This window comes from Bos mutus, chromosome 24 (assembly GCF_027580195.1).
Source record: "Bos mutus isolate GX-2022 chromosome 24, NWIPB_WYAK_1.1, whole genome shotgun sequence".
Lineage (NCBI taxonomy): Eukaryota > Metazoa > Chordata > Mammalia > Artiodactyla > Bovidae > Bos > Bos mutus.
The window spans coordinates 23,415,587-23,432,234 of record NC_091640.1 but is presented as its reverse complement, the minus strand read 5'-3'; the positions used below and the strand labels follow the sequence as shown (position 1 = coordinate 23,432,234).

Sequence of the window (16,648 nt, the reverse complement as noted above, 5' to 3'; positions counted from 1 at the left end):
GAAGATCAAACGAGACATATTAAAAAAGTTAAGATTCTATTTGAGTAAAAATCGATTCCATGGGGCAGCACCAAACAAGCAATGATTAAAATAGCTCTGCCAACAGAAGCCAGGGGAAAGACGTTTACTGAGAAACTGCGGAAGCAAAGAAAGGGAACTCTGGGTCGGCTATAGCTTAAAGCCCCGTTGGCTGCTGGTGATTGTCTTTGGAGTTTGGATTTCACAGTGTGAGGTGTTCACAGGCTGAGGTGTGGGTTTGCTTACATAGTAGGTGGCCATGGCTATAGAGCACCCTCCGTCTGCGTCTCCGTGTGCATTCATGTGACACCCCAGGCCCGCTCAGCTGACACTTTGAGAAATCCTGCTCTAGGGGAAGGACTTGGCATCTAAGAGAGATGGACTGGCAGAAAGATGGATTCCTGTGCCTAAAGGACAAAAAAAGGACTCTTCCCTTTGTCCTCTTTCTCTCTCCTCTTCAGACAATTCTGTCACCACAGACATATCACTGTTTGTCCTGCCTGGCAAATCTGGTATTCAGGGGAGCGGTCTGGGAAGCTGAGGGTGATGACAGGGCGTTTGGGAGGAAAGAAAAGAGGGAGCATGCGTAAGACATGTGTGGCCTGGTGAGTTGCTTTACCTTAATTTGGCCTTGATATATGACCCAGCCCACGAAGACAGGCCAGCGTTGGGTGCTACCCATCCATCCTTTGTGGCTGGAGAAGCAGTGGCTGTTGAATGAATACTGATTTTGAGAAGGCGCAAGTGTCTTGACTAGTCCTGCAGAAAATGGAGTCCATCCTGCACTGATTCTACTTTTTTGGTTAAGCAGGAACAAAGTTTTTATTATCTTCAGTGAGAGCTTCTTAGGGAAATATGGAATTCATGGCTCAGATATTTCAACAGCATGGCCGAAAGTGTGGGCATTATACATAATGTGTGCATCATTCAAATCAGAGTAAGACTAGGAAATGACATATGGAAAGTTCTTGGCTCCTACTAAGAGCTCGGAACATATTAGTCATTGGCATTACTCCAACATAAGAGGGGAGGTGGGACATGGAGGGAATCATCCCATCAGAGGGAGGGGTATCCTCCAGACCATTTTGGTGCCTTTTATGGGTAAATGGGGCTTCCCTGATGGCTCAGTGGGCAAAGAATCTGCCTGCAATGCAGGAGACACAGGAGATGTAGAGTTTGATTTCTGAGTTGGAAAAATCCCCTGGAGGAGGAAATGGCAATCCACTCCAGTATTCTTGCCTGGAAAATCCCATGGACAGAGGAGACTGGTGGGCTACAATCCACTGGGGTCACAAAAGTTGGATACAACTGAGCGACTAAGCATGCACACATGCAATGGATAAATGATGTGGGTTTCCCTCTGGATAGTAGTCTTAAAGAATTAGAGAGAATAATCCACATGAGGTTTAAATGTGAATTGAAATGATGTTTGATACTGTTTTTTCAAGTCTCCAGTTTCCAAATGTGTGCTAAGTCACTTCAGATGAGTTTGACTCATTGCAACCCCATGGACTGTAGCTGGTCAGGCTCCTCTGTCCATGGGATTCTCCAGGCAAGAATACTGGAGTGGATTGCCATGCCCTCCTCCAAGGGATCTTCCTGACCCAAGGATCAAATTGGCACCTCCTGTGGCTCCTGCATTGCAGGCAGATTCTTTACTGCTGAGACACCCGGGAAGCCTCCAATTGCCAAGTAACTGTGTCTGAAACAAGAGTGAGCAGACAGAACACTTGTTATGGCTCAAGTGTGCCCTACTTTCTGAGTTGGTGTGGTTTTCATGCGCACGGCGATTCACCACAGGCCTGGTGGAAGCCACACATCTTTGGATATGACTTTGCTCCCTAGGTGTGCCAAGTAGGGCTGAGGATCATGTTTCCTGTCAAATACTGAGACCAGATCTTATGTTTTGCGTTTTCACTTGGTTATGTTGGTCTGGCCAGAGTTGTTCTGATTTTCTTAAACAACACTACCAAGGCTTTGAATAGAGATGTGAAAAGGAGTAGTGCTCTTTAATTCTGAGTTTTATTTGGTGTGTACCTTAAAATCTGTTCTATCTTCATATGTACTACCATGCTTGTTTGTGAAACGGCTTACTCTCATCTTATGCATGGACGAATGGATCTAGCCCAGAGGTGTCAGCACACGGCCTGGTGCCAAAATCCTTGCTGGTGACCTGCAGACCCTCTACAAACCTATATTTCTTTTCAGTCTAAATCTCTTGCCTCTGATACCAGAGCAGCATGGGGTTCTGCAGGTTAGAGGCATTTCATGTATTCTGGTTGAATGACTTTCCTAATGAATTTTTATTAGGGAAAAAACCAAACCTACAGGCAGAGGAGGAGAGAAAAATCAAAAGATAATTCTAGTTTGAATGTCTCTGAGGGAGACATGTGTTAAAGGGATAGGTAATTGAGTAGAAAAACATAGATACAAGGTATGTTTGTAATACATCAAAGAAACAACACTTCGAAATGTGACATATAATGGAGAAGGGGGCAGGGACAAGAAAAACATACGATTCAAAATTAGAAGGCCTGGCTTCTTGTCTACAATTAGGAGAGGCCCCGAAACTCTGAGCTTCAGTTTCAGAAAATGGTGATAAAGCCTTCTGTCTTCCTTTTTGTATGAATCAGATACACCAATGCATCAGTGCTTTCTGGACAATAAAGCTCTCAAAATGGTCCAGTAATAATTATACTTTTAAAGATAGAGATAAATATCATATGCTAATACTTTTATAATATATTAATGTATGCACAGTTTCTTCTGCTTAATATTCAGTGAGGTACTGAAAGGGATATGATGAGGTGGTGAAAAAGGAAATAAAAGATTGTGTGATGTGGGTTTGCCATATTCAGCTGGGCTTTCCTTTGTGAGCATTCATAACTGTCTGTGTATTTAGGATTCATTCCCAGTGTCAGAAGAGGTGGCCTTTCCTGTCATGACACCAGCAGCAATGTCTCAACTAATGAGGAGAGGTTATCCCAAAGGATGGATGCCCCTTACACAGGTTTTGCTTCATATATGGGCAGACTTCTGATTCAAAAAGGTCTGTTTCATTTTCTAGCCGTTTCTGCTTAGTCCCCAGGCTCCAGATTCATCCAGTCTGGACATGGAGTCTCTAGGCCTGAAACCTCTGCTGCCACTCCCCTGGGGCCCAAGAGTAGGTTGGGGGTGGGGGGGTGGGCTGCTGAAAGCCCTCACCCTGGGCTCAGCAAAAGTCCACCCAGTGCAGCCTGCCCATAAGTGTGGAATGAGGGTGAAGATGCCCAGACTGTAAGTGGCTCTGGGAAAAAGGATGCATCAATTATGTCCCGTGGTGGGGGTAGCAGTCAGTGAGACAGAAATCCTCCCCAAACATGACATTGAAGCCACTGGAGAGGACTATGGCTTCCTATTTAGTTCTGGAATCCTACGCAGAAATCTGCATTTGACCTTTGGCGTTGGCAGTCTCTGTAGCCAAGCTGCATAATAATGAAGAGAAGAGGAATAATTGACTTAGAGATGGAAGAGGCACGTCATAACCTTCCTGCTGGTCTAGGATCAGCACTGCTCCCCTCCTCATGGCATGTGTGAAGCTCAAGTGACATGTCTTGTGGTCACGTGTCCCACACAACTCATGAGGAATTTTCATTTCACCAGTACAAACAAAACAAAAAGCCAGCACAGATACCCCATTAGGAGGTTGCAGTTTTGTGTCAAACATGTCCCAGTCCAGTGCCAGGCCCACTAGGGAAATTCTGATGGTTCTTTTTTCCAATCTTCAGAGGTGCCTCACACTCTCCTTGGTCTGGCATGGTGTATAAGCCATCCCTCTTACCTGTTTCTGTAATGGATAGAAAATATATGCAACAATAGATTTTTCTGTTTTCCTCTAAAGTACTCTTGAAGAATGATTGCTTATAATGAAAGCTTTGTCATATGTGACATTGTTATAATTTAGGGTTGTCAAATGATGTGAGAAATTATTTCTTTGGTCTTATAGTTTCTTGTTGCAAGCAAAGCATTTATTATAGATAAAAATGTTTTATTGAGAGATTTTATTTCAAATGTATATATTTTTTAAATGTATAAACTCTTCTTCCCTGTCTGCCTGACTTTCATTCTTGGCTATTGGGGTGCCATGCTCTTCTTTTATGTTTTATTCATATTTGTGGGATATGTTCATTGTTCTACCTACTGTTTCTCTTAATACAGTATAATTAGATTCTCCCTGATATCTCTTCCCCCCTTTTATTTTTCTATATATACTCACACTTCTTATTGACCTGTAGCCTGAGAGTGGCATATTTGAGTTCTGCTTTTTTTAAAATTTTTTATTGAAGGATAATTGCTTTACAGAATTTTGCTGTTTTCCATCAAACCTCAACATGAATCAGCCGTAGGTATACATATATTCCCTCCCTTTTGAAACTCCCTCCCATCTCCCTCCCCACCCCACCCTTCTAGGTTGATACAGAGCCTCTGAGTTTCCTGAGCCATACAACAAATTCCTGTTGACTATTTTACATATGGTAATATAAGCTTCCATGTTACTTAAGTCCTGCTTTTGTTTTGCTGAGGGCAGGGAGAGCAGAGTTCTGGGAGGTGATGCTAGCCTTTGAGATTGGGGTGTCCTTCTGTGATCATTGTTTTATGCAATATTGTTGGTAGTCCAGTTTTAGAACTCACTCCACATGGGAGTGTGCTATCCATATTTGGAGATGGGAAATTGAAGATTCCTAAATTCCCCAGTTTCAGGGTGGGCCTTCTGAAATTTCACTTTTGACAGAGGCCAATGAGACCCAAAACTCATTTCTCCTAATGCCTTCCCTTTCCTCCAGCATCTTTGCCTGTTTCCTGCTCTGAAGAGAAAATTAAAGAAGGCAAGGACACCTCTTAAGTTTTGTCTGCTGACTTAGTAATCACTGGTGGGGAGGAGGTAAAGAAGAGGAGAAAAAGGACAGGACAGGAAGTGGGCCGGGGGAATGCTCACTGAATCTCCATTTCTTTTTGTAGAAAACATACCCTGGTGTCACTGTCTTCCCATCTTTACCTCTCAGTCTATGTTTTCCACCAGAGAGCTCATGAAATGGCAAGTCCTGACAGTGTTTCTACTTCTGGAGATTCGTCCTTAGGGCAGCAAGGGTCTTGTGTTTTTGTAGGGTTGTGTACATATTTTTCCAAGCTGGTCCACTCACCCCTCATTCTCTTTTCTCCCAACTTGGGCTTTAATAGTGGGAGGGGGAGTTTCAACATTCCTGTCCGCTCAGTCTTCCCTCAGATCTGTTTCCTAAGGATGAAGTCACATTAATTTGTGACATGTACTGAATATTCCTGGTTCCCCCTTTCTGTGGTTTTAGGACAAAGCCCATTCCTTCCTTGTCCCTAGGCTACTTAGGTAGTACTAGTTGTATTTCATTATTAGGGGTTTGATTTACTTTGGAGGTTGGAGGGTGGTCCTGTGATCTAGTACTAGGTCATCTTCTTGAGCCGAAGTTCCCACAAGTAGTTAACAGAGACACCACTGATCTGGCTCTTTTATTCCGCTCCCACAGTCTTTTTTCATCTCAATCTCTGCCTTCTGGCAAGACTATACTGCTTGAGTCACTGTGCATCACGCTATACAGTGCGCCTCCATCCTTAACTGGTGGTGTCCTCTGAAGTTGAAAAATGTCTTTACCCGACTCATCTTTTATTCTTCTTTCCTCCCTGGACACGCTCAACAACTTTGCCAGGTATTCCTTCCCCACAGCTCCATCTTTGTGACCAGCTAGCCTCTGGCACCATCATCCCCCTCAATTCACCTCGCCCAACCCACCCCTGATACAGCCAAGACTGCTATAGATCTATGACCTCATTTGACCTGACATGTTTCTATCATATCATGACATGTCACACTGTTTCTATCATATCATGACATGTTACACTGTTTCTATTATATCATGACATGTTGCACTGTTTCTATCATATCATGACATATTACACTGTTTCTACTGTATCATTACATGTCACACACTCCTTATCCTTCATATTCTAACCATCTTTACTTCTGTCTCTGTCTTCCACTAGATGTGACCCCCTGAAGTAGGAATAGTTTCCCTGTATCAGAGCCTGATGCCTCCACATAGTAGGTTAAAGAAGACACTAATTAAATGAATGGAAATTAAAATGAACTAAGAATCAAAACAGACTTTGGAATCTTTCTACCAGCGGAGGAACCGAGAGTAAATAATCTACTGTGGAATTTCTGGCCGCTTGTCCTGTCACTGTAATGGAGTGCTTTAAGTAAAGCCATTTTTCACAGGCAGCCTGATCTCCTCCATTCCCCAATGAACAAAGAATATGAGAAGTCAATATTTTCAAGGGAAAAAAAACTGGTGTACTTCCACACTTTGAGTAATAATATCTGCTCTCTGTGGTCTGTTTTTCTTTTTCCCTCTTACATCATTATAAATGGTCTTGAATTATCTTTGATCTTTTTCAATGGATGGCCATTGAAACGGGGGAAAAAAAGCCCAGTAAATGACGGGAAATAAAAATTTTAATATGTAAATAAAGTATAGTTTTCTCACAAAGAAATGGAGGTAAAGAGGTTTAATTTTTAAACCTGTTTGCTTATCCTAAATGCAATAGGTGTGTTATTGCCAAACCTTCCCTTTGAAAAGACATGTCATCTAATAACATCTAATGTTAATACCTTTTATTTGTTCAGAGTAAATAAACCACCACTGGTAATTACCACCACAAGTTTTATGAATGTGGTTGGATTGCTTATAGAAATTAAGCTTTGGATCCTTCCGTACCTATTCTGGTCTAATATGGCTGCCTAAAACACATTTCAGGAAATTTCCTGGGCAGAATCACTTTCTAAGAAATCAAAATAAGGAAAGAGTTCAGAGGTATTTTTGTTTCATTTCATTTGAAAGAGTTAGCTGCACACTTAACATATGCATTTATTACATTTGATTTGAATGTGTGATATTTGAGAATGCGATTAAAACAATTTCCTAAAGACCCTTTATACAGAAGAAAAAATACAGATACAGCAGCTGACAATTATTTATAAAATGTTTGTGCTGCTGACTTGGAAACTTTACTATAGTGAATGGATGAAATACAGCTGGGTATGAGAGAGATTTAAAAGGGAATAAAAGGAAATTAAAATACTACAGTAGACAGAATAATCTCCCCTCCCTGAGAGAGATTTCCACATCCTAATCATCAAAATCTGTTTTATTACATGTTAAAATTAAGGAGTTAGGTTTGTAGATGGAATTAAGGCTGCTAATCATCTGACTTGAAAGAGGTTGTCATATTTTATTCATGTGGGCCCAATGAACTCAGAAGGGTCCTTAAAGATGGAAGAAGGGATAGAAGTGGAAGTCAGAGTTACAGAGAGATCCGAAGATGCTAAGCTCCTGGCTTGGAAGATGAAGGAACCCCAAGTCAAGGAATACAGGCAGCCTCCAAGCTAGAGTAGGTCAGGAAATGGATTCTCCCCCAGAACAACCAGAGAGAAACATAGTCCTTTCGATACCTAGATTTTAGCCCAGTGAGAATTCCAACAGTAGGGAGAGAGCAAACTAGCCAAGATGGCAGTGGTCAGGCTCTCTAATCCCATGGCCTCTCGCTCTTGCCCCATGTTTTGTAAATAATTAACATAACAGCCGAGATCACTCATAGCACTGAGCATGCGCATCATGAGGTAATCGCTTGGCCATGGACTACTTTTATTATATAAGCTCTACCTCAAAAGCCCTTGGGGCCATGTTATGTGATGTAATAATGGCTGCTTCGTCAGGCAGGAGAGAATAAACATGTCTGCAGTTCAGTCTTCTTAGCTTATGCCTTGCCTACCATGCACTCAATGAATAGTGTGTTCAGTGAGATACAGCGAAACAGTTGGCTCTGTGAGCAGGATCAGCAATACATCAACTTACCAGACTGTAATACATTTGCAGTGTTTGGGGTAATTTGTTACAGTTGCAATAGAAAATTAATACAGGTACATTCATACAATATAATACCATACAGTCTTCAGAAATAGTAAAGATAATACCTAATGATGTGGAAAGGATTTATGGTATACTTTTAGGACAGAAAGCAGATGGGGAAATACCATGCAGAGCAAAATTTAAAAAAAAAATTTACTTGTTTAGATAAACTTTGAACAATACACTGTAAAATGTTATCATTGTTCTTCATGGATGCTGGAATTTCCCTCCTTATTTCCTGTATTTGCTAGGTTCCTTTCATAATCAGAAAATAAAATGTTGAAAATGATTGACCTTAAAACCTGAGACAGACTATTAGCAGAATTTTATCTCCTTTCAAAATAGTTTTAAGAAAGGAGATTTTAATTCTCTTTAAATGGTAAACTCCTGTAGGTTAGCTTTTGCTTTACTGAATTTCTACATGTCAAACACAGTTTAAAACATAAACAGAGTTAATGTAATGTCCACCTGATTTATTTTTGGATTTTTTTTTTTTTAACAAACTAAAGTTTGAAACCTGGGCCTTGTGAAATTATTTTTGGCAAACCAAGACTAATCTTTGAATATTTTGTAAATGGTACCAGGATTAATTAAAATAACCAGATAGCACCTGCATAGTAACTAAAATCTCAGATGAATGAACTTCATGAACTTTATGTATGAACGTTAGTTGGATAATCCCTTTTCTCTTTCCTTACCAGATTCACTACTGTACCCATCATGTTTAAAAACAAGTCACTGCCTTTCCTTCATGCAGTGTGTGTTTGATTTTCATTAGTGGTGGATTTTATGACTGCTCTTTATATCTGTAGAGAACATAAAGGAAATTAAACTTCCATAAGTTGGATAAAATGCTCAGTGTTTAGTCAAATGCTTTATTTGATGTCAAGTGCACTTTAATAACTATTATTTATCTTTTATATATAAATAAAATGGCTAAACTTTAGTATAAACTGGTCAGGTTCCAAGTTGGTACAGAATGTAAAGATTTAGTGTGTGTATAGTTGCTCAGTCATGTCCGACTCTTTGTAACCCTTAGGACTTGCCAGGCTCTTCTGTTCATTAGATTTTTCAGGCCAGAATACTGGAATGGGTTACCATTTTCCTCCTCCAGGGGATCTTCCCCAGCCAGGGATTGAACCTGCATCTCCCATGTCTCTTGAGTTGCAGGTGGATTCTTTTGAACTGTCAGGGAAACCCTGGGAGGGAACAGACCGGCCACCAATAGAGGGGGCTCCGGCATTGGGCCTGCCTGGGTCAAATGAGGGCTTTAGTTTTCATTCTCCTGGGGCTCCTAGCAAGTTACTTCATCTTCTTGAGCCTCGTTGTAAAATAAAAAGTGGCTATCCTGATCTCCTAGTGTTGTCGGAGGTAAAGGAAATAAATGCCTTTTCCATGTGTAAATAATCAGTAAATGGTGGCTATCATGATCTGAATGCCCTTTTTATCAAGTTGTTACTTTATACAACTTAGGAAAATTCAGTATCTACTTGTGTTTGCATTTTCTGCTGTTACTTCAAGAAATGTTTTCTTACTAAGTGTGATCAAGTAATACATATGTGACAAGAAACTGTGGCTGTATGAAAAGCTGTCTGTCAGAAGTGACAGAAATATCTATGTGATCTCCATGTGGATGATAGTTTTCTATCACCTCATTTGAATGAAAATACGAACCTGCACCCAGTTCCTCCAAACTGCTTTATAAAGGGGATGTGACAGAGAATTACAAAAAGACCAGGGTGCTTTTCAGGGACAAGTTACAAAGGAAAACAAAGTGGTACATGGTTTTGTCCTCAGAGCTCTCCTAGGGAAACAGTGGGAGTCCTGGAACTCATTCTTCTAGATAAATGTGCAAAAAGCAGAAGGCAGGGGGGGATTTAGTCCTTGGTGGATGGGTGTGGGAGTTATAACTTGAAAATCAAATGAAAACAAAAGTGCCTTGCTGGCACTTGCCTTCTCCAATCAAAGTGCTTAATAAGGATCACTATTATGGATTTTTATATATAGGTTGAACCCAAACCTGGGTGTTATGTTTTGAAATAGTAACCATGCCAAAGCCTCAAATACTATTCAATAACAAATACCAAAGCATAAAACAGGGACTTAAAAGTGGTAAGTTTTCCCCAAAATGCTAAATATGACTTAAAGAGCCAGATTAGTCATGTTAAAATGGGGAATAAAAGATAAATTCTTAAATCATATTTAATCAAATGAAATAGCTATGGTTTGCTAATTTGCTTTACTCCTTGGAATAAGTTATTTACTAGCCTGCATGTGGAGACTCTGGGGGACCTTGGGATGCTCTTGAAATATATTTGAACTGTCAATTTTGTGTTAAATGTAGATACAAAATAATATTTCATATGATTCCAAAAATTTATAAGTTTCCACAATCAGTATTTTAACACAGAAGTCTGTTTATTAAACCCAACAAAACAAAATTATACCAGCCCTCAATATTTTGAATTTTCAATTAAATAAGCAAATTCTAAATCCACACCTTAAAAGATGTTTGTGCATCTATGTATTTCCAAAATACTCATATTTCAATAAGATTTTCACATTATATTCACCAACAGTATCACAAAAGTTTTTTTTTTTTTTTTTGTTTACGTAACTGTAAGGAACCGTAATTCTAGAAACACTAGAAGAAAAAAGCATAGCAATGTCCACAGTTACAAGAAAAAGTGCACATTACTTGGTCACAACCACAGTCATTACTTGAAAAACTATATGTAACAAGTAGTTAAGAAATGTCACTGATGCCTTAAACTTATCAAAACCCAAATGACATAAATTTTACATGAAATAAGGCAAATTCAGGAATGCACAAAGAATCTGTAATCCAACTGAAGCTAAACAACAGAAAAAGTGTACAAGAAGCGTAAACGGATGTACTCCTCCCTAAATATTTTAAAAATAGGCTTGCCTCAGTGCACAAAGAACACCATTCATGTGTATCCAACACTATAAAATAAGGGTCAAGTGTGGGAGAGAGGAGGGGACAGTTCATTGTAAGTTGTGGCTATATCCACTGAGAGTTCTTTACATCATTTTTACCTACAAGTGTAAATTATACAAATCGTCTCAGGAGAGGTAATGTCTCTTTTTGGAAACTATTTCTGAAAGAGAAAAGAAAACAACACACACGAGTGCAAATTTTCAGATTGTCACTTGCAACGTCTTTAACATTCAGTCATCAACATCCAATGGCTGCTAGAAGGATGCCCGTAAAACAGCAGCGGCAATCCGGGGAGAGCAGCTGTAAGAAATCAAGGTGTGATTTTTTTTTTTTCAATGATATGTCTCTTTTGAATATTAAAAAAAATTCTGTGGAGAAACCGCTATGGTAAAGCTGCAGTGCTGAGTGGGATGCTTGAGAACAGCATGAGTGCAGAAATGCAAGCTCCTCTTGGAAGTAGTTCCTGATGTGACGATTTAAAGAACATAGGTAAGGGTATCTTTTCCCCAGCATCAAGTGTTCTTTTTGTAGAAAGAATTTGGAAAGAGGAGAAGGCAAAGGGATGTGGAAAAGGTACTTACAGTAGTTTCTCAAAACAGTTTTCTTTTAGGACCTATGAAAAAGTTACCAAAGTAAAAATGACAATTCTGAATGAAAAACAAGTTTTCTTTTTATAAAAATTACATTTTTTTTTTTAAAATACAAGATCCTTTTCATTGCTATATCCTGTAGCAACAAGAAATTTTGGCTTTTTTTTTTTTTTTTCCTCCAGATACTGCAGCTTTCAGTCCAGTAAGTCAGTAGCAAATTCCACTAATTTCAGCTGGACCTTGAACTATTTTTTTATACCACAAGCTTCTTCTGTTTTATCCTTGAATTAGGAATACACAGCCTTTTTTTTTTTTTTTTTTTTTGCCCCAGATATTTATGCTGGCACACTGAAACAAAAAGCAGTAGGCTGGACACGTTAACGTATCTCAAGTACTTCAGAGGCCAGGGTTCCTTTGAAGCACCGAAACACATCACTTTATGGATCAAGGACAGTGTGGCATAATGGAAGTATTTCTCTTAAGACTGTGCAGTTAAGACCAGACGCATCTCTGCTGGGAAATCAAAGTGTCATTAGTGGAAACTGCAAATTTAAACCTCAGTGAAGAGGATCGTTGTTGGACTCAGTTCTGTTGTAAAATAAGATTTTCCAGTTCATCTGCGGAACGCAGTAAAAATGCAGCAGATTCTCGATATCCCGCAACCAGCTGTCTCACTGCGTTGATTTCAGTTGGACTCAGCTGAGGTCTGGAGCTTGAACTGCTAGACGATCCTGAGCTGGTCGCCAACTGCCTCTTCATGCTGAGATCAGTGGGTCCTAGAAAACAATCAGCACAGATGAGACATGAACAAGTTTTTTCCTAGAATCTTGAACATAAGCACAAAATAAATTAGTTGATGTAATTCAGCTATTCTTTCATGAGAAGCTACTGATACCCTTAATCAAATAAATACACCTGCTCTCAGAAAGATAGCTTGCCTGGAAAATCCCAGGGACAGAGGAGCCTGGTGGGCCGCTGTCTATGGGGTCGCATAGAGTTGGACACAATTGAAGTGACGTAGCAGCAGCAGCAGAAAGATAGACAAGGACACGATGGGAAAAGAATGGTTAAGTTTTTTTAGACTCTGGTCCAACCACTCTGGTGGTTGCTTCTTACTGCATAAAGACACTGAATACCTTAATATTTAAGTTTTCCAAAAAGTACATATTAAATCCATCTTCAATGCATAGGAATTTCTCTAGACTAGTGGAAAATGATGGGAATCATGAACACTTTTTATTTGCTACATTTGTTAACAAATCATTTGGACCTGACTAATTCAGAAGTGAGAATAGCCTATATGGTGAGGCTAATGACTCCAGATTACAAACTTCACAATCTAGAACAGAAGAAACCGAGGACCACAGGAGTTCAAGGATACATTTAGAGGTCAATAACTTATAAGTGTCACAACAGGGATATGAGTTGGGTATTTTTGTTTCAGGCCAATGCTTTGTATACCAGGTTGACTACACTGGAATTTAGAAGTGTATCACTTTAGAAGTGTATCTTATATATATGATTAGTATAAATAAGACTTGGAATGCTGCTTTAGGTATTGTTAAATACCTGAAGGAGAGAGTGGGATGAATTGAGAGAGTAGCACAGACATATATACACTACCACGTGTAAAATAGCTAGTGGGAAGCTGTCATATAACACAAAGAGCTCAGCCAAGTGCTCTGTGATGACCTAGAAAGGTGGGAGTGGGAGAGGGGAGGGAGAGATACATGTATACATGTCCAATAAAAACTCCAAATGTCCAATATTTATTTGCATAAAATAATCATATGTTCACATCACCAACTGGATGGACATGAGTTTGAGCAAGCTCCGGGAGTTGGTGATGGACAGGGAAGCCTAGAGTGCTGTAGTCCATGGGGTTGCAAAAAGTTGGATATGAATGAGCAACTGAACTGAATGATATATCTACTTTTTTATGACATTTTAGAAATTTTTACTGAAAAAAGTGATTTAAAACTCTTAAATTATTTGTGTTTTATATGATTATTACCCTTGCCTGGAAAATTCCATGGACCGTGGAGCCTGGTGGGGGACAACTTCATGGGGCTGCAAAGAGTCAGACATGAGTGAGCAACTGAGAGCACACACATATATCTAGGTGTTCATTTTTATATTCTTACTTTTCATTAAGCAATTATTATAATTATTAAATTTATAGTGAGAGCTTAGTCGCTCAGTCATGTCTGACTCTTTGCGACCCCATGGGCTGTAGCCTGCCGGGTTCCTCTGTCCATGGGATTCTCCAGGCAAGAGTACTGGAGTGGGCTGCCATTTCCTTTTCCAGTAATAAACTTAAAATCCTTGAAAAATATTCTTAAGCACATGAGTAGAGGCATGCTCCAAAACTGTAGTGATTATAGAACTTGAAGGTATTTTAACAGAATTTTTTCCTAACCATATTATAATTTTTCAGATAGTAAGATTCAATTTCCTAAACTAAAATGAAGGATGTTATTTCATCCTTCTAGTTCTCTGAGGCATAATGAAGACAGGTCAAGATCCATCCCCCTCCACCCTCTCTCCCAAAGGGAGAAAAGGACTTCTGTCAGCCAGGAGGCAAATGTCCCATAAGAGGCAAGTAGCTTCACTTGGAATTTAATTAGGACAGAGACAAGAGAGGTACTCAAGAACTCTGACATCTGGGAGAAACTTCTCTCCACTTCTGCCATGGCCTTTCAAAGCTTTGATTTTTTAGCGGGAGTTGGCTGCTATTTGTTCTCCTGTTCACAGAATCATGACACAGATAGAACAGCTGAAAGGGAGAGGCAGGCGTGCCATGCTTGCAAACGGGAATACTGAACAAGCAAATCATTAATAGCTACTGTTTGGGAGATTCTTAGTGGATTAAGAAAGCATCATGACATAAGAGGAGTTTGGGTCTCTGAATGAACCAACTTTAAATTTTACTTCTTTCCTTTACATTTGAGAATCCTAGTAAATATTTAAAGTATAGTTGATCTACCATGTTTTTGTTTCTGTTGTACAGTAAAGTGATTCATTTATATATATTAGGTTTTCCCTGGTGGCTCAGACGGTAAGGAATCTGCCTGAAGACCTGGATGTGATTCCTGGATCTGGAAGATCCCCTGGAGAAGGGAATGGCTACCCACTCCACTGTTATTGCCCAGAGAATTCCATGGATAGAGGAGCCTGGCAGGCTACAGTCCATGAGGTCACAAAGAGTTGGACAGGACTAAGCAGCTAAGACTTTCATAAGTATGTACATACATACACATATTTTTCACATTCTTTTCCATTATGGTTTATCCCTGGATATTTAATATAGTTCCCTGTGCTATATAGTGGGACCTTGTTGTCTATTCATTCTATACATAATCGTTTGCACCTGCTAATCCCAAGCTCCCAATTGATCCCTCCCCATTGGCAACCACAGGTGTTGTTCTCTGCCTAGTACAAATCTTTATGAAAGAAAATGAAACAGATTTTCCTCCCAGTTATGTAGATACCCAGTATCCAACTGACTGACAGTTATTTTATAAGGTGTAACATTTTGTGATTTTGCTGCCAAGATGCTGACTGACATCTCGAACTGGAATTGAGAAAGGGTGGGGCAAGGGCTTCAGTTCCTTTTGGGGTGAGGGAGGTTGTGATTTCATTCTAATATTGCAGTTTATGGATAACTCCCCACCTCTGGCTACTCTGAGGTCTACTCTCACAAACTGCAACATGGCTTTCATTTTCTTTCAGATCATTAGTAACATTGGCAAACTCTAGATGGCTCAGCAATTGAGAAGCCATTCACAGCTCTACTTTTTTCATTTTGGAAGAAAGTTGACTTCATTACCTTTGTTTTTTTTCGGATCTATAGGATTAGGACTGAGAATATAAATCAGAAGAACAAGGATTTCTTTATGTGACTGTTGATTATTAAAATCTTCAACCTTATGAGGTTGGTTAGTGAAGCAAAAAAAAAAGAGAAAATATTCACAAATGAATAAATTATTTAACTAGTGACTACTCAAACAGCCCTTCCCTGTTTTTCACTAATATTCATTTCTGCCTCATTGAGTCAGTATCATACTTGAGTGGTTTGGATTAACCCAAACAATATCATGTAATTAGAATGCATGTCGAGTGTAAAGCAAAATTTAAAAATTTATGAAGATACTGAATTTAAAGAAGTCGAAAACATTCTTGGTGACCTGATCAAATTACAGACAATGCCACTGAAAAGTGTGGTTCTAGAAGAGCAGAAGCAGTTAATAAGAAAATGAGAAAGGAAAATGTCTCACTAGATGCTTCAAGAGAAAATGACTTGAATATCAAATGTTAAGGCATACATTTAGGAAATGTGACAAGGCCAATTTTCTTTTTGTGGTTCATAACACTTTTTTTTCCTATTTTTTATTCACTTTTATTGTGACAGTTTCATGTGAAGAGCTTAGGGACTCAGTCATACGTATATATGTGTATTCTCTCCCAAACGCCCCTCCCATCTAGGCTGCCACATAACATTGAGTAGAGTTCTATGTGCTATACAGTAGGTCCTCGTTGGTTATCCACTTTAAATATAGCAGTGTAGTGCAGCTGACCCTTGAACACATGGGGGTTAAGGGTGCCCACCCTGTGCCATGGTTGAAAATCTCCATGAAACTTCGAATGTGCCTTCTGGCTGCTCTGCCTGTGTAGAGTCAATTAACTGCAAATAGTGTGCATACATGCATGATAAGTCACTTCAGTAGTGTCTGACTCTTTGTGACCCTTTGGATTGTAGCCCACCAGGCTCCTCTGTCCATGGGATTCTTCAGCAAGAATACTGGAGTGGGTTACCATGCCCTCCTCCAGGGGATCTTATTGACCCAGGGATTGAATCCGTGTCTCTTATGTCTTATGGATTGGCAGGCGGTTTCCTTATTACTAGCGCTGCCTGGGAAGCCATGTGCAACTGTAGTATTTGATATTGGGGGGAAGGGGGAAACTGGAAGAGGATGCACATGGTTCAAATCCCATATTGTTCAAGGTCAACTGTATGTAGTATTTTAACCCAAATGATGCAGGTCTTAATGTTCATTCTGAAAAGTTTGTTGTTCAATTGCTCAGTCATGTCCAACTCTTTA

The 16,648-nt window shown here is 39.7% G+C and overlaps 1 protein-coding gene across 6 annotated transcripts in view; it reads right to left on the bottom strand.

Moving 5' to 3' along the window:
* Positions 1–12,128: 12,128 nt before the first annotated feature.
* NOL4 (nucleolar protein 4) overlaps positions 12,129–16,648 on the bottom strand; it is a 458,026-nt gene continuing 453,506 nt past the window's right edge. For all 6 annotated transcript variants that reach the window (XM_070361672.1, XM_070361671.1, XM_070361673.1 and 3 more), the window contains one exon: positions 12,129–12,322. In XM_070361672.1, coding sequence (XP_070217773.1) covers positions 12,129–12,322 — 194 coding nt within the window. The remainder of the gene's footprint in view (positions 12,323–16,648) is intronic.